At 41.2% G+C, this 26,630-nt stretch overlaps 1 protein-coding gene across 1 annotated transcript in view; it reads left to right on the top strand.

Moving 5' to 3' along the window:
* The first annotated feature begins 799 nt into the window (after positions 1-799).
* Positions 800-26,630, top strand: part of tnfaip2a (tumor necrosis factor, alpha-induced protein 2a) — a 389,724-nt gene continuing 363,893 nt past the window's right edge. The window contains exons 1-11 of the mRNA XM_080453849.1: positions 800-900; positions 2,151-2,360; positions 4,090-4,185; positions 8,257-8,564; positions 10,079-10,197; positions 12,297-12,449; positions 17,748-17,862; positions 19,720-19,842; positions 23,079-23,173; positions 24,888-24,980; positions 25,870-25,999. Of these exons, the coding sequence (XP_080309975.1) occupies positions 2,195-2,360; positions 4,090-4,185; positions 8,257-8,564; positions 10,079-10,197; positions 12,297-12,449; positions 17,748-17,862; positions 19,720-19,842; positions 23,079-23,173; positions 24,888-24,980; positions 25,870-25,999 (1,398 nt within the window). The 5' untranslated portion in view covers positions 800-900; positions 2,151-2,194. The remainder of the gene's footprint in view (positions 901-2,150; positions 2,361-4,089; positions 4,186-8,256; positions 8,565-10,078; positions 10,198-12,296; positions 12,450-17,747; positions 17,863-19,719; positions 19,843-23,078; positions 23,174-24,887; positions 24,981-25,869; positions 26,000-26,630) is intronic.

Genomic DNA, 26,630 nt, shown 5'->3' with positions numbered 1-26,630 from the left:
TCTGACCTGTCACTGGTCAGTGGAGATTTGGTGACACTAAAGGGAGACAGCTGTAGAGAAAAGAACACCCAGATACTGTGTTCCCAAAACAAGATTGCCGCAGAGAAAGCCTGTAGCTTGGATTTGACCTTGGTTGGCAGACAGAGGGACTTGAGAGTACAGAGTACTTTTACCATGACAAAGTACAGGCCCATAATGAGACCATAATTAATATGACATTTTAACCAGGTTAAGGACCCTAGACACATTATGATAATTCAGATAAGAGTAATCAGATAAGAGTAATCAAATAACTCTATCAGGTCCGGTGACCAGCAGGGGTCAAAATTGACACTTACTGGTCTGTAACTCTGAGAGTGTACAAATGGAACCAAATTTGTATAGGTCAAGAGTAAATATTCATGTTTTTCGTGTCCTAATCTTTTTTTTTAAATTACTATTATTATTGCAAAAGGTAAAACAAATAATTTAAAAAATATTCAAATATTCATATATTCAAAATATTTTCATTAATAAATAATGAAAAACGAAAGTGAAAAATAGCAAATCTACAAGCTCACAACACAACGCCACACTGTGAGCTTGTAGATCGGCTATTTTCACTAGTTTGGGTCCTGGCCCAGGGGAGACATCAAATGTATCTTTCGGGTCTCGAGTTAAAAAGTTTAAAAGGAACCACTGATCCAATGCATAATATCTAGGGGTCCACTCCCTTCACTGTTTTGCATTGAAAGGCTGTGCTGCCTTACACCGAGAATAAAGGCAACAAAATCCCCTATGCCTCTTGTAACTGTAGAAGTGACTGACTCCTCCGCAGTCACGTTAACCCAACACCACGTTAACCCAACACCACAGCAAACCAGGACCGCAGAACGTGAACGCTATAAAGTGGTAATAAAGGTTTGTTATTTTTCTTTAACCCATTTAGAGCTAGTTAGGATTTAGAAGGCATTTCGTTGCTTTCGGGCAGAAACCTCTTATCCATTTTCTAACTTTTTTGTGTTTTTTTCGTAAATTAACGTCCTACCTGATCGTACTACAGCATCACACAAAAGTACCTAAAGTAGCAGATCTACAAGCTCAATAGGCGGCACGAGCTTGTAGATCTGCTGATTTTGCTGTTTTTGGAATTTAAATCCTGAAAAGTAACAGTTAAGTGGTGGAAAAAGTAGTCAAATGGTTTACTAAGTAAAAGTATCAATACTGCAACGTAGAAGTAGCCTACTCTGTTACAAGTGAAAGTCCGGAATTCAAAATGTACTTTCAGAGTAACAGTACTAAAGTATCGGTTTTAAAATGAACTTAAAGTACCAAAAGTACAAGTACTAAAATATTTGAAAATAGCAGATCTACAAGCTGTGACATGTTGCTACAAGCTCACAATGCCTGTCATGATCTTCTAGAACTGCTATTTTCGAAAGATGTTAACTTGTGAAATGGGACATTGTGCATAATGACTTTTTACTTTTGGTAGCCTCCTTTAAGAAGCCTACATGTTCATGCAAGTAGCCTAGGCTACTACTTTTGTGCTTAAAAATTAAGAAGAAAAAAGGAATACAAGACTTTTACTTGTAACAGAGTATTTCTGCACTGGGGTCAGTGGTGGAAAGTAACTAAGTACATTTACTTAAGTACTGTACTTATAAGTAAATTTTTGAGGTATTTGTACTTTATATTGTATTTCCAATTTCCAATACTTCTACTCCACTGCAAATATTGTACTTTTACTCCACTTCAATGATTTAAACATTTTATAGTTACTAGTTACTTTTCAGATATAAATTATGATATTATAAAACATAGATTAACCACTTTTGCCCTATTTTATACCTAGGCTATTTGAAAATAGCCGATCTACAAGCTCACAACGCGTCGCATCACGATGCGTTGTGAGCTTGGAGCTGCTATTTTCAAATATTGTAGTACTTTTACGCTTTGTACTCTAAGTATATTTTGATGCCAATACTTCTGTACTTTTACTCAAGTCAATTTTGAATTCTGGACTTTTACTTGTAACTGAGTATTTTTATATTGCAGTATTGGTACTTTTGCTTAAGTAAAACATTTCAGTACTTTTTCACCACTGATTGGGGTTATTCCTACTAGTTTTACTTAAGAAAATAAATCTTTATTGACCAATGCATTTTCAGCAGAGGAGACGGCAGCCGCAGCTGGTTCGAATAAGGGAGAAGATATGATGGACGTGAAAACGGAGCCGTCGGGGAGAGCCAAAGAGACACGTGGCAAATACCTGAACAAACTGAAGCTGTCCGAGCTGGTCAAGAGGACCAAGAGACATCCTGCAGAGGACAGGAAGTCCAAACATCACGCCTGTGCTTCTGCTGAGGACAGCCCATCCGGTGAGTTCACAGAAACTACTCTGGCAACCATAGTCTAGAAGAACAAGGGTTTCCAAACTTTTCAAATAGTTATATTTAAACTGGGGACGCCCCAAAAATAATCATATTTGAACTGGGGACCCCCCCCCCCCCCAAAAAAATAAATAATCACATTTGAACTGGAGACCCACCCCAAAATAATCATATTTGAACTGGAGACTCCCCCAAAATAATCATATTTTGAACTGGGGACTCCCACCCTGACAAGCACTTGGAATTGTAGGCATTACATTTAGTTTGACTAGGTTCCACAGATACATTGTTAAAATAGGACCTCTAGTTTGTTACGCTCTCAGAGTTACAGACCTGTAAGGGTCCATTTGGTTCCATTTGTACACTCTTTGAGTTATAGACCTGTAAGGGTCCATTTGGTTCCATTTGTACACTCAGCTCTCAACGCCTCGCACTGCGAGGCGTTGTGAGCTTGTAGATTGGCTATTTTCACAAAGTTTGCCTCTTTCCTACGAAATATTTGACAATTTGGCCCATTAGGTGTTAAAAAGGTCTTAAAAGTCCTTAAATTGTAACTTTAGAAATGTGCAGATACCCTGTATACACTTATACTGTATGTTGGTTTGTTTACTGTTGAGTGAGAAAACAATGTTGCACATTAAGCTAATCATCTGGGGACCCCCCACAATAATTTGGGGACCGCCTGTGGTCCCGACCCCCAGTTTGGGAACCTCAAAGTGGGGTCCGGAGACCCCCTGTCGTCCCCAGCAAAAGCAGTTAATATAGCATCACGATCGTTTTAACCACTTTATCCATGTATATGCTGGCTATTCAAAAATAGCAGATCTACAAGCTTGTACATCTGCTATGTTTGAAAATGTCTGAAAATGCTTGTGTCCCAAGCCGTCACCCGTTCCAAGTTCGCTTCAGACGGCGTGCCTCCGTCGCTTTAATTATAATTTCTTTTGCAGAGCCGTCACCCTTTTACGTTTTGGGTTTGAGAACGGCACTTCCGCGTTCCAGTAACGCAGAATTATCTGGAACGGATATCATAATTAGTTATCGGGACCCCTAGGGGGATCCTCAGAGTTACGCCAGGAAGGGGGGTGCAAAAGCTTCTTTACATTAACTCCCTTGAACCCTAGCATCCCTGTGCTGGGAGCATTCACCGTAAATAGCAGATCTACAAGTCTTAATGGATATATGTAATATATCGGTGCTTTCGGGTGGAAAACGTCCAAACGTTCAAATGTCCAAAAAACGTTCCTTAAAATTTAAGGAACGGTTTTGGACTTAAATAGTGAAAATCGCAGCTCTACAAGTGCTTGTAGATCTGCTATTTTCACACTCTTGTATGAAGGAGTAGGACATAAATAGAGCACCCAAGTCTGACGTCACGTTTCCCCCCCATTCTGAATTCCTATAGACGTGTTTAATATCGCGGCGTATAAGAACTGTGTTCCAAAAGTACACAAATGAGCCCGGTGGCTTGACTCATATGGGTATGAAGCATCTACTGACGGTGAGAAATCGCTACCGCCGCCAAATTAATAAAATGTCCGCCAGAAACAGACTGTATCAAATACAGACTGTATCCAATACATATCCCAGGACAGTTTTTACGTAGCTTGATTCAGTATTTAGATATTTGATATTTGAAAACATTGTAAACCCAAAGTCAATAACGTAATAAAAATGAAAACTAATTAAAAACTGCAAAACTCCAATGATCTTACAGGGGAGGAAGTGCTGAGCTTTGAGGAGCAGCTGAGACAGGGTCTCCTGGAGGAGGCCTGCAGGGAGTTGCTTGGCAGAGAGGAGGCGCTGTTTGGAGGTAGGCGTGTTGTCACCTTCACCACATTCTAGTTAGCCTCGGAAACCCATGCTTTTTTTTTTGTTACAAAAGAAAAAAAGCCTGGGGGAGCCATGCAGGAACGATGGTCTTGAGCCTTGTTATCTCCTAACCAATCAGAGTGCAGAGGGGCGTCGCTCTAAATTTGGTGACGTCAGCGTGCTCCGTTCACAAGCCGGGGGGGGGGGGGGAGGGGAGGCGGGGACATAGATTGGTGAAGCAATAGGAAGCCACGCACAAATCCGGGCGGCTGTGTTTTGGATCCGCCTTTCAAGACCATCGATTGAGCTCGTAGCCTCAGGCTACATTCTAGTTGAAACACAACATTCACAATGTGCTCCTGTAAAACAGTGGTTCTCAACCTGTAACGCACATGATCCCCACATGATTTCTTTTTTGTGGGGGTCCCCAGATGACAGTGAAGTGACAATTTAAGGACTTTCAATACCTAATACCTAAAAAAGAAAAAAGAAAAGAAATGAAATGAAATGAAAAAAGACCATTACTGCATCAAAAGTAATGCTCAAACATTGGCTAAATTGTCAAATAATACAGTATAATAAGAAAGAGGCAAAAAAATAATAAATAGCTGATCTACAAGCTCACAACACCTTGCGTTGCGAGGCATTGTGAGCTTTTTGATCGGCTATTTTCACAATATTTGTCTGTTGAACTGAGTCAAACTAAATGTAATGCCTCAACTCCTACTCCTGCTTGTCAGGGTGGGGGGTCCCCAGTTCAAATTATGATTATTTTTCATTTCAAGGACCCCTATAACTCTGAGAGTGTACAAATGTAACCAAATAGACCCGTCACCGTCCATTTGGTTCCATTTGTACAATCTCAGAGTTACAGACCTGTAAGCGTCCATTTGGTTCTGATGTGGAAAAATGGATCCTGCTATAAACAAATGCTCAATGATTTAGCTAAGAGAAGACTGAGCCTTAGGCACAACTGCCTGTCTAACTGCCTCAATGCACTACACTGAGCATCAGGATTAGGTTGGCCTAAATTATCTAAAAACATATCAATCATCAGAGAGGAGTAAAGGAGAGCTCAAACCCCCCTTCTCTTAGTACAAAGTGGGCTTATTATAGTGTATCTATCCTAACAAAACATTACCTCACACATTTAAGAAACCACAGGTCACTTTACCCTAAGCATTTTCTTATCATTATTATAAAACAGTTCCATTTGTACACTCTCAGAGTTACAGACCTGTAAGGGTCCATTTGGTTCCATTGGTACACTTTCAACGTTACAGACCTTTAAGGGTCCATTTGGTTCCATTTGTACACTCTCAGAGTTACATACCTGTAAGGGTCCATTTGGTTCCTAATTATCAATCACTTACACCAGGACCCCCTGGAACCAACCTCAAGGACCCCTTGGGGTCCCCAGACCCTACTTTGAGAACCACTGCTGTGAAGTAAATTACAATAAATAGTCCCCAAAAAAGTACATAAATGTACAGAAAACACAGCATGCTACATAAACATAAGTTAAAGGACCACTTCGCCCATTTTCAACCTTTTTCAACCTATCTTCATATAATTGCTCCTCACTAATGCTCATGATAAAATGGTACCATTTGTTTCTACTCAGTCTGTGTCATAGGAGTGTTGTGGACACTTCGGAAACCCGCCTACCAGTGACATCATCATTAGGCAGATTATTTTAAAAATGATTTAGATTTATATGAACGCGAGAAGAACAATGGCTTCCATTATAGCATGCTAACTTTCCAGGAATAGAAAGCCTGCTGTTTCTTTTAGCTGGATTCCCCATCGATGATGTCACTGGTAGGTGGGTTTCACAGCCCTCCTCTGAGACACAGGCCGAGTAGACAAAAACATTACCATATTATAATGAGCATTAGTGAGGACCAATTATATGAAGATAGGTTGAAAATGGCTGAAGTCGTCCTATAATACTAATGTATAAAACATATAAAACAATTTAACCTCCATTAAAGGTAGGGTAAGTGATTTATGTTTTGGTCAAAACTAAAAGTTTTTTTTTTAAAAGGTTAAGGCACTATATTCAATAGTAATCATAGTGTTGAGTGTTTGTTTCAGTAACCGGGGTCTCCCTGTCTCTTCAGCTGTTTAATAAACATAAAATAAATTTTCAGGTGGTTTGCACATTTTCAACCAATCAGGAGAGAGTACACATTTATCAGCTTCAATGTTATAGTGATCCAGGTCCAATTTTGTCTGTACATTTCTTTGTGTCATCACTTCCAATTTCACTTGTTTATCCTGTATCCTGCATGAGCTCTCTCTCCTCGGCCCTGGCCTCCCTAGGTTGGCACAGGGAAGGTAGTGCCCAGGACCATAGATATATATAAAGGCTAGATGGCTCAAGGGGGCGTCGCAAGCGTAGCTCAACCGCGGCCATCTTGCGACAGTCATTCATAACATTATGTCTATGGTGCATGTACTTTGAAATAACCATAGCGTGCTCAATTTTCATCCGATTTTCAAACGGTTTGGTGTGTTGTAAACACCAAAGATGTAGTTATGATACTGCATACTTAGGCCTATAATTATAATCATGTCTTTAATAACATTAAGTATGTAGTATCATAACTACATCTTTGGTCTTTACAACACACCAAACCGTTTGAAAATCGGATGAAAATTGAGCACGCTATGGTTATTTCAAAGTACATGCACCATAGACATAATGTTATGAATGACCGTCGCAAGATGGCCGCCATGTGGCAACGTCGTACTCAAGCCCCCAGAGTTGCTGAGAAACATTGAAGCTGCCACCCCAGTGGCCAAAGCTGGAACTGCAGGTGGGGAGAAATACATGCACGCGCAAAACATACTGAGAGATATTTATATTTATACATATAAATATGTAAACATATTATACATACATACATATGCATTTACATATACATATGCATCTCGAGTGTATTTAATAAATATCTCGCGTTCAATCCTTGACACACGGGCTGCCGTAGAACGCAAAAAGGACACTAGTGCGCATGCTCATAACTCTATGTGTGATCAAAAACGACTCAATAATTCTACTTCCGGCAGGTTTCCGGGTGCTTCAAAACGCCACTGAGCACATTCATTGAAATGATAGCTGGGGGCGGGGCAATCCGCCCTCTAGTTATATTATACCTCTATGGTCGTACTCCATTGGCCAGCAGCGCGGGTGAGTCATCTAGCCTTTATATATATCTATGCCCAGGACTACATAGACAATTGGCACTGGGTGTAAAAAATGGGGTTACAAAATCGTGGGATAAAAAAAAAGAAAAAAAAAAGAGCTGTACTGGAGAGACAGGGAGACTCTCATGTTACTGAACAAACACTGTAGCAATGAGTAGGCTACTATCAGAATATAATTATTTAATACTTATTTTAACAAAGGAAAATCACTTACCCTACCCTTAATACCTTTAAGAATACAACATTAAATAGTGTCACTAGTCTCTGTCTGGGTAGCTCAGTCGGTAGAGCACTCGGCCACAAGGTCATGGGTTGGAACCCGAGCACCGCCAACTAGAGCCCCGTTTCAACTCATTGTGAAATGGGGATAGATTCCCATGTTCTGGCTCATACATGGGCAACTGGCGGCCCGGGGACCACATGCAGCCCCCACCTTCACTTAATGCGGCCCGCAGGTTAATATCGGAATACTGATATATTATTGATTTCAGCTGTTACAATTCCAAACATGACCCGCTTTAATCACTTCAGTCTATATTAGTAGCTTAAATGACTAGTATTAAAATGATATTGTCTTTTTTTATGTCCAGTTAACATAAGTATAACTAAATGCATTTCAAATGAAATACAAATGTAACTTTTCAGGATTCCAATTCCAAAATAGCAAAAGTAGCAGATCTACAAGCTCAAAACGCGTCGCAGTGCGACACGTTTTGAGCTTGTGGATCTGCTACTTTTGTGTGACATAGAATGGCGAAGTACGGCATTCATTTTACGAAAAAAAGTTAAAATACGGAGATAAGACGCGTCTGCCGGACATTATATGCAATGTACAATTCTCTAACTTCTTCCATAAAAACAGGTGTAGCTCCCAGCTGCCAGGACGAGGAGCAGGTGGACAGACTGCACAGAGATAACGAGCTGCTGCTCCTCAGCCTGTGGACGGCAGTCCATGACTCCTTCTGCCTCTCCTCCCCGTCGGGGGGGGGAGGCACGGACCGCCCGGAGGCGCTCCGGAAGGCGGTGAGGGTCGTTCAGAAGCAGGAGGAGCACGACGCCCTCTGGGAGGACCGCCGCTGTGCCAAGGAGCCCCCCCCCGCGTGGCGTCCCCACGGGTGCCTGAACACGCATGACACGCTACTGCGGAAGATGGTGGAGTCAAGACTGAAGGTAAAAAATAACCCATTAACACATCCACCGCCAGAGGTTAATCTCATAATGTACTCACCAGTGCCAAGGTGTTTTTGTTGTTTTTTTGTTTTTTTCATGTCGCCATAGATCTTGTTAAAATCCTTAAGATTGAGCCGTGAACGGTCTGTTTACATCCGCGAGATCTCCCTGTATCTCCCAGTGAAAACCACGTGTCAAACGGGGCATCCATGTTTGAGTTAGAGCGGATTACGTTAAACAGTGAAATGCGAGGAGAAAAAACTACAGGAAGAGAATTGAGTTTCAGTTTCGTCTGTAGAATGGGAGCGGGCGTGATCGTCGAAACCGGATCCCAAATAATTCTATTTCCTGTCATCAAACCGGAAACGGAAGTGGATCAAAAAAATTCCGAAAGTGCACCCGGACCGCGCATGCGCGAAAAGACCGCAGCCCGTAGGACTACGGGCTCGGCGCTTAACCGTTGGATTTAACGGCCCGTAGAACTACGGGCCCGGCGGTAAAGGTGTTAAGACCGGAGGCCCATTCTACAAATGCCTTCTAAAAAACAGTGGTGGAAAAAGTACTCAAATGTTTTACTTAAAGACGGGGTGCCGTGATTTTCAGTGATTCCCCCCCCCCCCAAAACATAATCATCAGGTATTATGGTTATACTAGGAGGAATATTTTTTTCAAAAAAGTGTACAGAAATTGTTAAAATTGTGTTTTTATGTGGACACGCCTCCAGTTCATTAAGTATACCTGGTTCTCACCTTAGCACCTCCTCCACCACCTTAGCACCACCCACCTGTCCTAGTCCCTCCTCCTCCTCATGCCCACACCTGTTGTGTTATGATAATGAGGGGGAGGGTATGTTTTTACTATGTCACTAAAGCGCTGTTTCTCTATTGGCACGTTTGACCCTCAAGGTTTCAGCCTCCAGGTAGAAACTCAAAATAGTCAGAGAAGACATAAAACACAATTTTTATAGTACCTGGCACTGAATGTGTTAACAAGCACCATTGAATCCCCATGCAGAGATTCAGGTGTCACAGCAGCAACAGCAGAACAGTCAGAATGAAACACAGGACAGTAGTTAAGCTACTGCCAGCGTGGTATAATCATGAGAGTGACGACACTAGCGTTGACTCCCATTGTAAGAATGGAATGCAGAAATTCTCTGTCTATCTCAATGATACTATGGGCTGTATTCATTTTGTTTCTATGAATTTTATGTTGGGGGTCCAACATGAAATGTTGTCCCCCCCCCCCATCTCAAAATATTTTGTTCCAGGGACCACCAGAAGCAAAGATTTGAGTTAAAAATGTATATATATATTCAAGTATTTGCACACATTTGTTTTTCAAAAATAGCTACAAGCTCTTAGCGCTATGAGCTTGTAGATCTGCTATTTTTTAATAACCTAAGAAATCTTAAAATAACACACAGTATGCGTTCCCGATCTTAAAGGGTTAAGGAAAAAAACATGGAAATATGGAGGAAAGAGTTTTGCTGTGTATGTGTGATTGTTTTGCAGGCAGCAGCAGAAGACGTGTCTCTGTCGTCAGACGTGTTGTCCTCCCCTCTGAAGAGAGAGGTGTGTCAGGTGGGGAGACGCATTAAGGAGGACCTGCTGACCGTGGTCAGACAGATCAGGTGGGTTGGGCTCAGTGGTGTAAAGTAACTAAGTACATTTACTCAAGTACTGTACTTAAGTGCAATTTTTAGGTACTTTTACTTTACTGGAGTATTTCCAATTGTCTATACTTTTACTTCTACTCCACTACATCTCAGAGGCAAATATTGTACTTTTACTCCACTACAATTATTTGAAAACTTTACTAGTTACTTTAGTTACTAGCTCACAATGCATCACATTGCGACGCGTTGTGAGCTTGTAGATCTACTATTTTTTTATTTTTAGTACTTTTACTTTTGGTACTTTAAGTACATTTTGATACCAATACTTTTGTTCTTTTACTCAAGTAAAATTTTAATTCCGGACTTTTACTTGTAACAGAGTGCTTCTACATTGCAGTATTGATACTTTTACTTAAGTAAAACATTTGAGTACTTTTTCCACCACTATGTGTGTGTGTGTGTGTGTGTGTGTGTGTGTATATATATATATATATATATATATATATATATATATATATATATATATATATATATATATATATATATCAGAGGTCGCGCTAGGATTTTAAACTCCCGGTCACAGTGTCCAGAATGATTAAAATCATACATTATAGACATTATCATTTTTAATACATGAATGACACGCAGGTGCTCAAACATAGCCAATAGAAACAGTTAAAGCAGATTTGAATGTAAAAGACTAAAAAGAGCTTCATCTGGCATAAGGGGATTAATTATATTAGGCTACAATCGCGCAGGTTGTGTTCGTGGCAGCGTGTGTTATGATTTTTCAACATGTTGCATCATTAGAATAGTTTCATGCTGACACATGTTCTTCAGAATAATGAGCAATAGCCTAAAAGCCATAAAGTTGATTGATTCATTTGGCCAGAAAGTAATCAAATATAGACTACTCACAGGTATGGTGACATAATTATGTCGGAATCGAGTGTGTCCATGCATTTGTTAGATGCAACTTTGGGAAAGTTGAATACGCTTTAGTGGTGATCTTGTACCGTCTCCTGACTCTCTTCATAAAGAATTTCAATTCAAGTGGTGATGTTTGTTTACGGGTTGGGAACGTGCGGGCATTCCATAATTCCTGGCTTAACCTGCATGTTACGTGACCTGACGCTGAAATAGACAGCTGTTGCCTCTGAAGCTTGATCTTCAATGTGTGTAAGACAACTTTGTGTATTCATTACATTTTCCGAGACAGTTCCACACATAACTTTACAGTAGGCTACTCCTGTGATTGTGAAACAGAGCGGCTCGGCTCTGAAAGTTTCTCCGAGACAGAGAGAGAGAGGCAGCCGCAGTGAGGCACAGAGGATTTGAAATGTGTCTGATTTGCTGACAGTGATAATAATAAATTACAGTGGGTTTTTTAATCAGGACTAAATTTGTTCTACTACATTACTGTAGTATGTTTACATTTAATCAGTCTATGTGCACTGTGAGTGTGTGGCTGTACTGGAATCTAAATGTTGTGTTTAGTGACCTGTGACCTAGGCTAGACCTGTGACCTCGGCTAGACCTGTGACCTAGGCTACCAAAACGTTTTTTTTTTACCATGTGTTCCAGTCAGCAGGGGATGCAATGCTCACTGGACGGCCTTGCACGCCGTGCCTGAACCAATTTGACTAGGAGCACACGCAGGCACACGCATAGATTTAAAACTACTTTAAATTCGCACCTCAACAAAGTTTTCAAAGGCTCCGGACTCACACCTAGCGAATTAACATAGGACTAAGCCTAGATGCATATCAATTGTCCATTGTGTGACTTACAGTGTAAGTGTTAAGCGAAGTGCGCGTCATGTCATTGAAATAGAGTGCAAGAACATACCAAATGAGCATTGCATGCCTGGGTGTTAGAGAGGGTTATGAATAGAATGGGTCAACAAATTGAGTGACCACTTAAACATTAATTTATACTACATCGCGCAACGGTGTCATACAAAATAATTGCAAAAATGGCTAATCTACAAGACGCATCGTGAACTTGTAGATTAGCCATTTTCACTATTTCAGTTTTTTTTTAGGACGTAACCAAAATAGGAATAAAAAAATGGATATGATATTATGAAATTGTTGTGTGTTGCACCCGTACAGGTCGTGTTACCCCGAGGACATTGATGTGGTCAACCTGTACACTGGACTGTACCATCAGGTGTTCTCCAGCAGGCTGGCGCAGCGAGTCCACTCTGTGCTGGAGCCCGAGGACTGTGGATACCTGCTGGTCTGGATCAACCACATCTACCCTGAGTACGTTCCAGGGCATGTATACTGTGTATACTGCATTGCCCATCAGATAGGGCAGCTTTATGCATGTTACAGTCAGTGTTGCCATGTCTGCTTATTCTAAGTGATTTTGGGGTTGTTTCTCTGTAAATATTGGTAGTTGCGGGTTGCGGTTTGTTTGGGTTTGTTTCTAAAGTGTAGTTGCTCTGTTGCTTATTTGGGTTTACTTCCAAATGTTGTTTAAACCAGTATCCTTCAAACATTTTCATCTCAAGGACCCCCAAATGAATAGGTATTTGTCCGCGGACCCCCATCTGAAAATATGCTGTGCTAGCTAGGGACACCGCCATACAAGTTTGGTGTCGTTAGAATGTTTCAAAAATATTCCAAATATTTTACTTTTTCACCCAAGATTTCTTTTGAAAAAAGCAGATCGGCTGTAGATGCAGCCTAGTCGCTTCTTTTAGGCTTGTTTTCATAGAACTACAAGATCTACAAGCTCACATGTATACATATATATATATATATATAAATATGTGACCAAGGCCAAAATTGTATCACATTTGACTTGCCAATATCTTGGAGATATAGCACACTTTACGTGTCCTTCAATAAATAATTCGAATCAAATTCACAACAATAAAATATCAATGCACAATAAAGTGCTGGGTGCGTAATTATTGTGAATCCAATCTGAATACTTCCTGTTTAACGACTATGCCACCTTTGTTAGAGAGGAAGGTCCCCTTTAAATACACTTTAGCTTTTCAGGCTTTCACAGGTTCGAGTTATACTGGTAAGTTTCAATACTTTTGCTTTGAGAACACAACCTTCAGAAAATTCCCATGAGAAACTGGACACGGATTCAAATGTATCAAAAGGTAAGTCACAATTTATTAGTCCCTAATACAATGGCATCTGTGCCTTAAAAAACAATCAAAAAATATAGCTGCAAGCAGCGATAATACGGGGCCAGTGAATAGAGAGAGAGAGAGAGAGAGAGAGAGAGAGGGGGAATAGATTGAAGAGAAAGAGAGAGAGAGACATGGAAACGGAATAGATTGAAGAGAAAGAGAGAGACATGGAAACAGAATAGATTGAAGAGAAAGAGAGAGAGACATGGAAACGGAATAGATTGAAGAGAAAGAGAGAGAGAGACATGGAAACGGAATAGATTGAAGAGAACGAGAGAGAGAGAGACATGGAAACGGAATAGATCGAAGAGAAAGAGAGAGAGAGACATGGAAACGGAATAGATTGAAGAGAAAGAGAGAGAGAGAGACATGGAAACGGAATAGATTGAAGAGAGAGAGAGAGAGCGAGAGAGCCATGGAAACGGAATAGATTGAAGAGAGAGAGAGAGAGAGAGAGAGAGAGAGAGAGAGAGAGAGAGAGAGAGAGACACATGGAAACGGAATAGATTGAAGAGAGAGAGACAAGTAAACATAATAGATTGAAGAGAGACAGATGGAAGCAGAATGGATTGATTGGACATCTCAACCTATTGCAATTAACAGGAATCGAACACTCAACCTTTGGATTGACAGGCTGCAACACTACCTATAGTGCTATAGCTTTGTCCAGGCTGAGGTTGTCTGTTGAAGATAAAAGTGAACCAGTGAAAGCAGCCAATCTACAAGCTCAGAAACACATTGCTATCTGAAAATTTTTGAGATTGTAGATCGGCTATTTTCACAATGAAGTTTGTCATACATACTCTCTCCAAGAAGCATTTCATGTTATCTTTACCCTTTGCACATGTATTCATTGATACATTCATGTTTTTTGCAATTCAACTTAATTGAGTCTGCATCAAGTGAGGCTTGAACCGGCAACCTTGCAGTCACGAGGCACTCACTTAAGGGAGAAGCCATTGGACCAACAGACAAGACCTGTGAAAAAAGAGATAACACAGCAGCCGATCTACAAGCTCAGAAACACGTTGCTATCTGAAAAGTTGTGAGATTGTAGATCGGCTATTTTCACAATTTTGTCATATATTGCAAAAAATACTCTCTCCAAGAAGCATTTCATGTTACCTTTAACAGTTGCGCGTGCATTAATTGATACAGTCATGTTTTGTGCAATACAATTGAAAAGTAGCCAGCAAGAGTTGAGGCTTGAACTGGCGACCTTGGATCCAGAGGCTGATGCTGAAGCGAGACGCCATTGGACCAACAGACCAGAACCAGTGAAAAAAGAATTCACACTAACACTAACACTAAGATCACTCGTTCACAAACCATTTACCAATAGAGAAATTGTATGTCTCCTCGAAACCGAAACCAGTGAAAGCAGCCGATCTACAAGCTCACAAAACGTTGCTATCTGAAAAGTTGTGAGATTGTAGATCGGCTATTTTCACAATGAAGTACGTCATACATTGAAAAAACATACTCTCAAATAAGCATTTCATGTTATCTTTACCGTTTGCACATGTATTCATTGATACAGTCATGTTTTTTGCAATTCAACTTAAATGAGTCTGCATCAAGTGAGGCTTGAACCGGCAACCTTGCGGTCGTGAGGCACTCGCTTAAGGGAGAAGCCATTGGACCAACAGACAAGAACTTGTGAAAAAGGAGATCACACAGATGATACAGTTTCACGCAAATAGCTGAAAAATCCTGGGTTTAAGTGTTTTTCAAACTGCTCAAAATTGCGGACAATCTAAGGGCGGAGCTTACTGGTCAACGTGATACATGTGTTCCTCATGAGTCAAGGCACATGTGTAAGCAGGTTTAATGGCTGTCGGCCAAAAGAGGCATGACTTTTGCCTGTTTAAAGTTTGCATTTTCAAAAAATCGCTATAGCGCCCCCCTTTGACCAATTGGAGTAAGATTGGTTTCAGTGATATTTGGAATGACCCTCAACATTACCGCAAAGTTTCAAAGAAATGTGAGTCTGCATGTATGTGTTAGGGGCAGATGAATAATTGTCATAAAACTGCAATATTCATTGGCTCATTAAAGCTTAATTTTTTCACTTATGGAAAATCTTTGCTGCTTGTTTGTCGGCATAGGTCCAAAGTTCATGTGTAAAACGTTTCGTGCAGATTACTCAAAAATCCCAGGAGGAGATAGGTTTTAACTGTTTTTCATATAATTCAAAATGGTGGGAGATCTAAAGGTCAGAGGTCAAAAGTCAGAGTGTGAAAGTTGTTGATCATGAGTAGACGCATAATGTATATTGAAGTTTCATGGCTGTAGGTCAAACAGGGCATGAGTTGTACCTGTTCAAAGTTGGCATTTTGCTATAGCGCCACCTTTTGACGAAAGATTGTGAGAATTATTTCTTGATAGTTTTTCATGACCATCTACCATATGGCCAAGTTTCGTAAAAAGCGTATGCACGGTTCAGCCAGAACTGCGAAAAGTGGCAGAAGAAAAAAGAGGGGAACATTAAAACAGGTCCAGAGCTGAGCTCTGGCCCCGTAATAAACACTATACTAATAAAATCCTAACTAACACACAAAGCAATTTACACAACAACTATAAAATCATTTATAAAGTTGTGCAAATTACGCAAGGCTTTTGTCACAGGGTTTCACTTAGCAGGGTTCTATGCAACCATTACTTCATCATAAAGTGCGGTGCCAATAAAGTGCTCTGGATACTCAACACAGTTCGTTCAAGGGGAAATGCTGCATGTCCATATATGGGGGTGGATAGGAAGAGGATTTTAGGCCAGTCGTCTTTGTCTTCTTGTCTTCTTGTCTCCGTCTGCAATTATAGAAATCTAGACCAGTTCACTGTGCATTTACAAGGTACATTCGCGTCTTCTCAGGTCGTGGGTATACAAGGATAAACGTTGCATGGACCGGTACTTGCTCACAGCCAGGCTTTTACACCTGGCGCTGAGTTGGTTGCGTGCGCAACGTTATCGCCACTTTCCGTCTCAGCGCTCCTTTTATGGTCTGGTCTGGTCTCATATGGTCATCCGTTTATGGTCTGGTCTCGCTCTCTGCCTCCCCTTCGGTTCAATCGCTTTCTCCTTCTGTTCTCGTAGGTAGACACACCTCGGCTCACAACTCCCAGGTGTCTGGTGTGAATACACTCACGTATTCCTTCTTCTGCTCCGTGTCTCTGCACACAACCTCCCCTGCTGCTGTCCTTCTCCCTCTGACACCTTGGTTTCTCTTGGCTCTGCTTCTCCCTTCAAACTGTCCCGCCTCCTCTTTTGTACCTGTCAAAACCACACCTCTCTCCTTTCTCATTTGTCCGTGGTGACATAGCGTCTGGCGACATTGGCCATGACCGTGTCCTTGGGCGTGACCTCGTGACCACCTTCAGCCACTGACTGTCTTGGGGTTGAAATAGACTAAGGGACCGGGGGGAAAACAATTGTAGAACGACAGTGCAATAATATGGTTGTACAAAAAACAATAAGATGGTGGTGTTAAGTGAATAATAAATATACATTAAGCACCAATAAAATAATTACAAAAGTTTTAAGAAACCCCCGTTTCAACCTTGTCACATATGCATATATATATATATATATATATATATATATATATATATATATATATATATATACACACACACTCCCTGGGTGCCAGAGCAGCACCTCTGCCCCAATGTTTTCAGATCGGCATGTTATAGTGCCACCAGGAGGCCAATATTTGCAAAACACATATTTTCATATTACTCCTACAAATTGTATCCATACATCACACAAATCGGTACACATTATCTCTATAGTCAAGTGATCAAGACCGATCTGTCCGATTTTTCATATTCCATCCTGATTGGCTAAGATTGGAATCCAAAGTTTGTAGGATTGGTCCGTTTTGAACAAAATGCCTCAAATCACGAACGCAGTGTGCGATTTCCGAGAATGTTTTCACGCACATTCCCACTAGGCAGGAGGAGGAAGAAATGTCACTTGAATTTTTGCAAAACACTTTTTTATATTACTCCTACAAATGTTGTCCAATCATCCCGCAAATCGGTACACATTATCTGTTATCTCTAGTCAAGTGATCAAGACGGATCCGTCTGATTTTTTATATTCCATCCTGATTGGCGAATTCCGGAAGCCGTTTCGATTGATTGATTGAATATTTTATTAGACAGAAATGTAAAAACAGCACGAGTACAGTCAAACACGGTGTCTAAAAGGATAACACCAAAAAAGTCCTTGCGGTCTTGTTTCCATTGGGGTCCTAGGTATTCATTTCATCAACATATAAAAATAGCACCAAACATTTAATAACATCACAGCATATAAAACACTATATGTACAGAGCAGAAAAGAATACATTTTCAGGGCTGTTTTAAAGTCGGTAGCAACTAACTAACGAGTGTGTCTCCCACACAGGGACATCCTGGGCCATGCAGAGCTGTGTTCTCACATAGACACACACACACTGGGAACACTGGTTCCTCCTGCGGACCACACACAACTGGAGGAGCAGTACCGTACACACAAACAGGTACACACCTCCTCTCCTCTCCTCGCCTCGCCTCGCCTCGGTTGTGGATCTTCAATATAGCTTGTATTCAGTGGTGGTCGCGATACGACGCATTGTGAGCTTGTAGATCTGCTATTTTCAAATGGTCGATATACATATAGGGCTGAAGTGGTAGTGTGTTTTGCGATAATAATCAGGCAAGTCTTAAAAGTAACTAGAAACTAAAGTTTTCAAATAATTGTAGTGGATAAAAGTATAATATTTGCCTGTGAGACGTAGTGGAGTAGAAGTAAAAGTACTGAAAATTGGAAATACTCCAGTAAAGTAAAAATTGTACTTAAGTACAGTACTCAAGTTAGGTTACATGAGCATAGTGTAAGCCTTATCATATCCCCATGGGTCTTCTCTTTCCCATGCATTCTTTGATTATTACGACACACATCCTGTTATGTTCTTCATATATTCATCAAGTCATTGTTGTTGTTGTTTGCACTTTACTGCACAATATTCTGCTCAATCATGGTGACTAAAAACCCCATAACAATGTGAAACTTGGAGATTTAGCAATGATATACAGCAGTGGTTTTCAACCAGTGGTCCGGGGACCACCAGTGGTCCTTGAGGGAGTACCAGGGGGTCCCCAGCAAAATTAGTTAATAGCGTCACAATAATTTTTAACCTCTTAGCTTTGGCTATTCAAAAATAGCTCGTAAAAAAAGCTCAGCTATGAGCTTGTATTTTTGAAAAACCTTGAAAAAGTGTGCATATCTTTCAATATTCATATTTTTTTTAAGCGAAAATTAACTGATATCTTTGCTTCTGGGGGTCCCTGGCACAAAACATTTTCAAATGGGGGTCCGCGGCCAAATGTATATCAATTTAGGGGTCCTTGGCATGAAAAAGGTTGAAAACCACTGATATACAGTATATGGTACTGTACATACGGCATATTGCTGTTGGGCAGAAACCTTGTATCTTCATATTTTCATATTCTTTCCCGTAAATTAATGCTCGACATCATACTACAGTGTCACACAAAAGAGGCAAAAAACATTGCCGATCTACAAGCTCACGACACGTCGCGATGAGACACGTTGTGAGCTTGTAGATCCACAATTTTGTATCTTTAAGTGACAAAAGGTTATGTGTGTCTGTGGGTTCTATACACGTTGAACCAATAAAAAGTATTAACAAGAGCTTTGTGACTAAATAATAACCATTGGATCCATTGGAACACAGGTTCTTTGTTTTCCCATTTCCTGAGTTGCTGTTAATGGAGCCTTAAGGGTCCATTTGGTTCCGTTTGAACACTCTCAGAGTTACACAAATACACACCCATACAATATGCCTCAAAGATGCTAAAGTCCTGTATTCAACTTTTTACTTGATTTGAAGTGGAAAGATTTTGGCATCAAAGTACAGTCAAAATACCAAATACAAAATTATTCATTATGCATAACGTCCCATTTCACAAGCTACAGTTTCGGACATGGATATACACTGTATGTAATGTCAGTGGTGGAAAGTACTCAAGTACTGTATACTTCCAATTGTCCATATTTTTTACTTCTACTCCACTATATCAGAGAGAAATATTGTACTTCTTACTCCACTACAATTATTTGAAAACCTTGATCTCCCTTATATCTCTGTTCTACCTGAAAATGTGTATGATTCCTCTCCTCCCCTCCCCTCCCCTCCCCTCTCCTCCCCTCCCCTCTCCTCCCCTCTCCTCTCCTCTCCTCCCCTCCTCTCCTCTCCTCTCCTCTCCTCTCCTCTCCTCTCCTCTCCTCTCCTCTCCTCTCCTCTCCTCTCCTCTCCTCTCCTCTCCCCTCCCCTCCCCTCCCCTCCCCTCTCCTCTCCTCTCCTCTCATTCAGGACAAGGTGAACAGCTGGGTTTCCACGGCTCTGAAACAGGAAGTGGAGCATTGGCAGAGTGGGCGGAGTCCTGAGATGATTGACAGCTACTGTTTCAGCCCTCTGGCAGTCCTCGTTCTGGAGGTACATCATCATATTTGACTACTTTCCTTCTCAGAAGGTTTTCAAACCACATGCATGCTATGTTTGTGCTCCACATGTGTTCATAAAGGACACATATGTATCAACTGTCAACAAACATCTCGCTCTCTCTCTCTCTCTCTCTCTCTCTCTCTCTCTCTCTCTCTCTCTCTCTCTCAGCCCTACTGTACAGCTAGGTGTTTAGAGTGATAGTAGGAGTTGAACAGGTTGACATGTGAGCTGCAGGTCATTCATAGCGTAACAGTATCACAGAGGACCCCACCCTGCTGCCGTTCTAAAGTTTGACCCCATGTGACCATGTGTTACAATGACACAATGAAAGCAACGCGCACGCACGCACGCACGCACGCACGTGTGCGTACGCACACACACACACACACACACAACACACACACACACACACACACACAATGTTTTACAATGACACAATGAATACACAGTCACACCTGCACTGCGTCTCTCACCATGCCAACAACACATGAAGTTCAGTAATTATTTTTTTCATTTTGAGGACCCCAGTTTGGTATGCACCAGGCCAGGGTTTACAGTTTGATATGCACTAGGCCAGTGTTTTAACCTTTTAACAAAAACCTTTTTGTTTTAATAACCTTTAATGCTCAGACGTCAAGATGAAAGTTTAGAAATCATATAGTTTCATCATAACTGTAGAAGGCAGAAGAGATTAGTTTTTAATGGTTGTTTAATATGCTATTTAATGGCGTGACTGTCATATTGTTAAACTGGTTTCCCCATTTAGTTCTTGTCCAGTGAACAGACAGTTTGTCTCTGTAGGACAAGTCATGTCAAGTATTTATATAACACTATGTCATATGACTGGACAAGTTATTACATTAAAACTACAAGTTATATAAGAGAATAATAGTAACAATACTGATTCTAAAATATAAGTTCCAGACCAGAAAGACAGTATTGTTTGTATGTATTGTTTGACAGACAGACAGAGAGACAGACAGACAGACAGACAGACAGACAGACAGACAGACCATGTTGTACTTATTTCATGTCAAGGACCCCCAAATCAGTGTGTATTTTGCCACGGACCCCCTCTTGAAAAGATGCTTTGAAAATAAATATCAAATAAACATCTGGTGTATTGGGTTATATTGGTGATTTTGATGTTGAATTGACGCATTTAGCTGGGGACCCCCTGGAACCCCCTCAAGGTCCCGGGGACCCCCTGGAACCCCCCCTCAAGGACCCCACATTGAGAACCACTGATCTAAATGGCTGGGAGCCTAAGTTGCCAACTTGCTGATCAACAGCAAGTTGACACTCACACTCGACCCCCCACAAATTGATAATACAGACCGAACACAACACATCCGTAGGCCATAGCTACAGTACAGCGCTACACACTGGCCTCTCCCAACTGGAGAACAGCTCCTATGTGAGAATGCTGTTAGACTACTAACAGTTTAGCATTCAACAGCATAAATAGTCCCCCTGGCAGGCAGACAGGCTGGTAAAGAGCCCCCCCCCCCCCCTTCAGACAACTGGACTCATGAATGAGCCAAAGCAATGCCTGGGCAATGGCCAACCTTTATTTATTCTCGAAAGACATGGGGGGTTGCCCTCATTTGCAGTGTCGTCGTCTCAGTGCAGTTTCCTTTTCACATCAATATTCATATCAATGATAAAACAAAACAAAACAATACGGAAACAAAACAGAACAGAAACTTTCCCTGTGTCCCTGTATAACAGTGCAGTACTTTTGTAACCTTTTTAACTAAATCAAACAGTGATTAAAGGGATACTTCACTTTCACATAAAATAAACATTACAAATAAATATAAAAGAAAAATGAAAGAAGTTATGGCAAAATAAAGGCCCCCTCACACATTAGTAGGACACTCTAATGCGTGAGGGGGCCGTGATTTTTCCATTACTTTTTTCATTTATTTTTAATATATTTTTTAAATGTTTATTTTATGTGAAAGTGAAGTATCCCTTTAACTTTTGTTTTTAAATATACCTAGTATAGAGTCTTTCACTATATTTTTCACAATAACCATTCCATATCAATGTGTTTTGACAACTTCTCTAAACACGACCAGGTGCTCACATAGAGAACCGAGTGGTTCAAAGTAGTTCAAAGTGTCACAGGTGCTCGTGGAAAGAAAACAGAGGATCCGGGCACGCATTAGTAGAAGAAGGAAACGGCCGTTATTAAAACAAGGCAAACGGCAACATGTTTTGACCACCAACAGCTCTTCATCAGGGCGCCGTGCTGTTGTTATCCTATTGGCTCATCAGCCAGCGAGGACTCAACACTGTTGCTCCAATCTGCACCAAACTTGGCACACTTTTTCAGGGGTCTGCCAAGACAACAGTCTGTATTGGACAGTGGTGGAAAAAGTACTCAAATGTTTTACTTAAGTAAAAGTATCAATACTGCAATGTAGAAGTACTCTGTTACAAGTACAAGTCCGGAATTCAAAATTTACTTGAGTAAAAGCACAAAAGTATTGGTATCAAAATGTACTTTAAGTACCAAAAGTAAAAGTACTAAAAGGTTTGAAAATAGCAGATCTACAAGCTCACAACGTGTCGCGATGCAACGCGTTGTGAGCTTGTAGCTTGTAGAATTTCAAATAGCATAGGTATAAAATAGGGCTAAAGTGGTTAATGTATGTTTTATAATGTAATAATTTATATCTGCAAAGTAACTAGTAGTAACTAAAGTTTTCAAATAATTGTAGTGGAGTAAAAGTACAATATTTGCCTCTGAGATGTAGTGGAGTGGAAGTAAAAGTAAAAAAAAAATTAAATACTCCAGTAAAGTAAAAATACAATACAATCAAATTTGTACTTAAGTACTGTGTACTTGAGTAAATGTACTTAGTTACTTTACACCACTGCTGCCAAGACAACAGTCTGTAGCAACTGGTGCAACTGTGTGCTGTGTCTGTACCAAGAAACAGTGTTTCTTGGTACAGACAGTGTTTCAGTGTCACAATGTGTGCAAATCTTTGAATATATTTTAAAGCAAACCTTTTTAGCTCAAATCTTTAAGAATCGGCCTCAGGTCTTAATGGGTTAACACTTCAAATGGCCATAACTCAGTAACCATTGCTCTGATCAGCGCAATACATGCAGGACTTGATTGTCATCGGTTTGTACTTAATTATTGACTATCAATATTATATCAACTATATCAAACTTTGATTGATGTTTGCACCCCTAATGTGTCTCTCCAGGCTGTGAACAGCTCAGTGACTGAGGCCAGGTGTGTTCTCAGAGAGCAGAGCCACACACACAGGATCACTGCACAACTACACTGCTTCCTGATGAGGTAATATGCTGCTATCTACACTGTCCACTGTTTACTACATACATAGACAGATAGAATTTCCTTATATTTTTTTTATCCCACGATTTTGCAACCCTTTTTCACCCAGTGCCAATTGTCTATCTAAGTAATCCTGGGCGCTACACTCCCCCTGCCAGCCTAGGGAGCCCAGAGCCGAGCTCATGCCTCCTTCAATGCATGAGAGCAAACTGACCTTCTTATCACCTGACAGGGGGAGTTTCCCCGGTAGGACGTAATGCGTGGAAGGAACACGTTATTGATTATTCCAACCAGTTCCTTTCCCCTCCATCAGGTCACAGGTGCCCCAGCTATATCTTATCTAAGGTACTAGTGTAAATATGTAGATAACTTGTTTGGTTTTTCTTTGTTCTCTAGTTTGATCACCTTTTCCACTGCCCCCCCCCCCCCCCCCCTCTCTCTTCTTCCTCCCCTTCTTCTTTCTATGGAAATAACGTTACGATGGGAACTATGCACGAAAATGAATTTCACCCACCTTGGGTGAAATTGTGCCCTAAGTCGCTTTACATAAAGACAAGGAAGAAACCAACTTTATGAACACATTGTGTGCCAGAGGTTTATTAAAATAGGGTACGTTCAGCGCTTACGTTGATATGTTTCGTGCTGTAGAAGCCCCGACGCGGAAGTGCATGTAAACAAAGCGTGCGTGCGAGACGGCGGAGGGTCCCGACTAACGCCTGGAACAATAATATTTCTAACGTGATCCTCCATTGCAGAGTGATCCACCACGTTAAAAAGAAATGGAGATATTAAGCTTTTAGTCAAGGAGTTAACATTGGAGCGGCCGAGCGGAAGCATTTTTGACATGGATCGACATCCGGCCTCTCCTTCTCAGAGACTCCTTGGATGATCCCAAAGTCTCGTTAGAGCGCCCCACGTGGGCCCCACGTATATTAAAAAAGAAATGGGCCGAAAACGGTCCGGACCGTTTATGGCACATGACGCATGGCTTCTCAAAAACGGTCCGGACCGTTTATGGCACTCAATATGATAAGAAAAACAAAACAAAACGATAAAAGATAAGTGCTAGATTAAAAAGATAAAAGGTTAAGCATGGGTTGGGGAGACATCATGTCCATACAACACTGTACTATTTTCAACGTGTTAATAAAGTATTCTATCTATAGGGGGCACGGTGGTGCAGTCGGTAGTGCTGTCGTCTCACAGCTAGAAGGTCCTGGGTTCGATTCCCGACGGGAACGCTAGGGGCGTGTTCTCTCCTCTGCCTCTACCCTAGGTGGGGTTGGCGAAAGGGCATTTCTGTGTAGAGTTTGCATGTTCTCCCCGTGTCCCCTAGGGTAGATGGAGGGGAAAGGAACTGGTTGGAATAACGTGTTCCTTCCACGCGCTACGTCCTACCGGGGAAACTCCCCCCTGTCAGGTGATAAGAAGTGGCCTGCTCAGTCCTATTGTATCTATCTATCTATCTATCTATCTATCTATCTATCAATCAAACAATAAAGATGGGGTAACGTATAGTGTCCAATTTGGTGGCCAGTTGCTTCAAACCAGATACTGTGTAAACAACATCCCTAAATATAAAAAAACTAAAACAAACCTGCATCAATGTTATCCCCGTGACATCATTATTACTGTGTTTCTAGTTGCAGATTGCATGTGTGTTGCTGATCATGTATACACACATCAATAAGATGTAACATGTGTGAATGTGTTTCAGTTATAAGAGTCGTCTGGAAGAGTTTGTGAGAGAAAAACATCCAAACTGTCACAATGTGATGAAAGCAAACCTGGTCTGTGTCAAACAATTCAGGTAATAACGCGGTCACGTTCACGCACGCACGCACGCACGCACGCACGCACGCACGCACGCACGCACGCACGCACACACGCACACACACACACACAGACAGACACATATATATTGGATGTGATTTCTCCATCGCAACTCTTTCTCATCAAGCAAAGTAATCCAAACTATTTGCGTACTGCTTTTTGTCTCCGCCAGGCCGAAAGGCATGGCGGGAGAGTATGTTTTGCCCCCTGTCCGTCCGTCCGTCCTTCCGTGTGTCCATCCGTCCGTCCGTCCGTCCGTCCTTCTGTCTGTGAGCAGCTAATCTCCGCCACCGTTGGCCAGTTCACTGTGAAACTGTGCACACACACTCCCTGGATGCCACAGCAGAACCTCTGCCCCACATTTTTCAGATCAGCCTGTCATAGCGCCACCATGAGGCCGACTTTTGCAAAACATTTTTGGATATTACTCCTACAGATTTGGTCCAAACAACACGCAAATCGGTACACAGTATCTCTATAGTCATGTGATCAACACGGATCTGTCCGATTTTCCATATGCCATCCTGATTTGGATTGTCTTCCAAAGTTTGCAGGATTGGTTCATTTTTAACAAACGCAGCATGGGATTTCCGTGAAATTTTTCACGGAGATTCCCACTTGGCCCAGGAAGAAATACCACTTGAAAACTTTCAAATCAGCCTCATGGTGGCGCTATAACAGGCCGATTCACGTTTTTACCTATAACTGCACCGATCTGCGTGAAACTTTGCACGCACACTCCCTAGAAGCCAAGGAAAAACACACACACACACACACACACACACACACACACAGTGTATTTATAAATCATTTTAAGAGTGATTGAACAATTGTCTGTCTGTCTGTCTGTCTGTCTGTCTGTACAGAGACTACGTGGAGCAGCAGGCGGCTGTCTGTCTGCCGGAGGAGGTGAAGACAAACTGTCTCACTGCTCTGTCTGAGCTGGAAGACTGTTGCTATGGATACTTCACCTGTCCCATCCACCTGGAGCTAAAGGTCACTGCGCCCGTCTGTCTCTCATTCCTATACGTCTTATCTGCCTCCGGAGTCCCACAAGGCTCTGAGCTTGGACCATTATTATTCACCTTATATGTCGACGCTGTCGCGTGGAAACCTTGTACGTCCAAAACTGTTACTTTTCAGGAAATGGGATTTTTAATTCCCTGTGTTCCAATGGATCCAGTCACAAGAACAATGGTTCTCAAAAATAGCAGATCTACAAGCTCACAGTATGTCACTTTGTGCGTCTCTGCGAGGCTTGTGCATCTGCTATTTTTGAACATTTTAGAAAAATCGTGAAAGTGTTTGAAAAAATGTATTTAATAATACATTTCGATTTTTTTTTTTATTAATCTTTTCTGGCGGTCCCTGGCACAACACATTTTCTGGGCCAAATACAGTATCATTTTGGGGGTAACATCTCAGAGGTAAATATTATACTTTTATTCCACTACAATTATTTGAAAACTACAAAGTTACTAGTTACTTTGCAGATATAAATTATTGTATTTCTAAACACACATGAACCACTTTAGCCCTATTTTATACATAGGCTATTTGAACATAGCTGATCTACAAGCTCACAATGTGTCGCACCGCGACTTGTAGATCTGCTATTTTCAAACAT

The sequence above is a fragment of the Gymnoscopelus braueri genome (genome assembly GCF_963280865.1).
Source record: "Gymnoscopelus braueri genome assembly, chromosome: 16".
NCBI classification, from domain to species: Eukaryota; Metazoa; Chordata; class Actinopteri; order Myctophiformes; family Myctophidae; genus Gymnoscopelus; species Gymnoscopelus braueri.
This window is presented reverse-complemented; position numbering and strand designations above follow the sequence as displayed.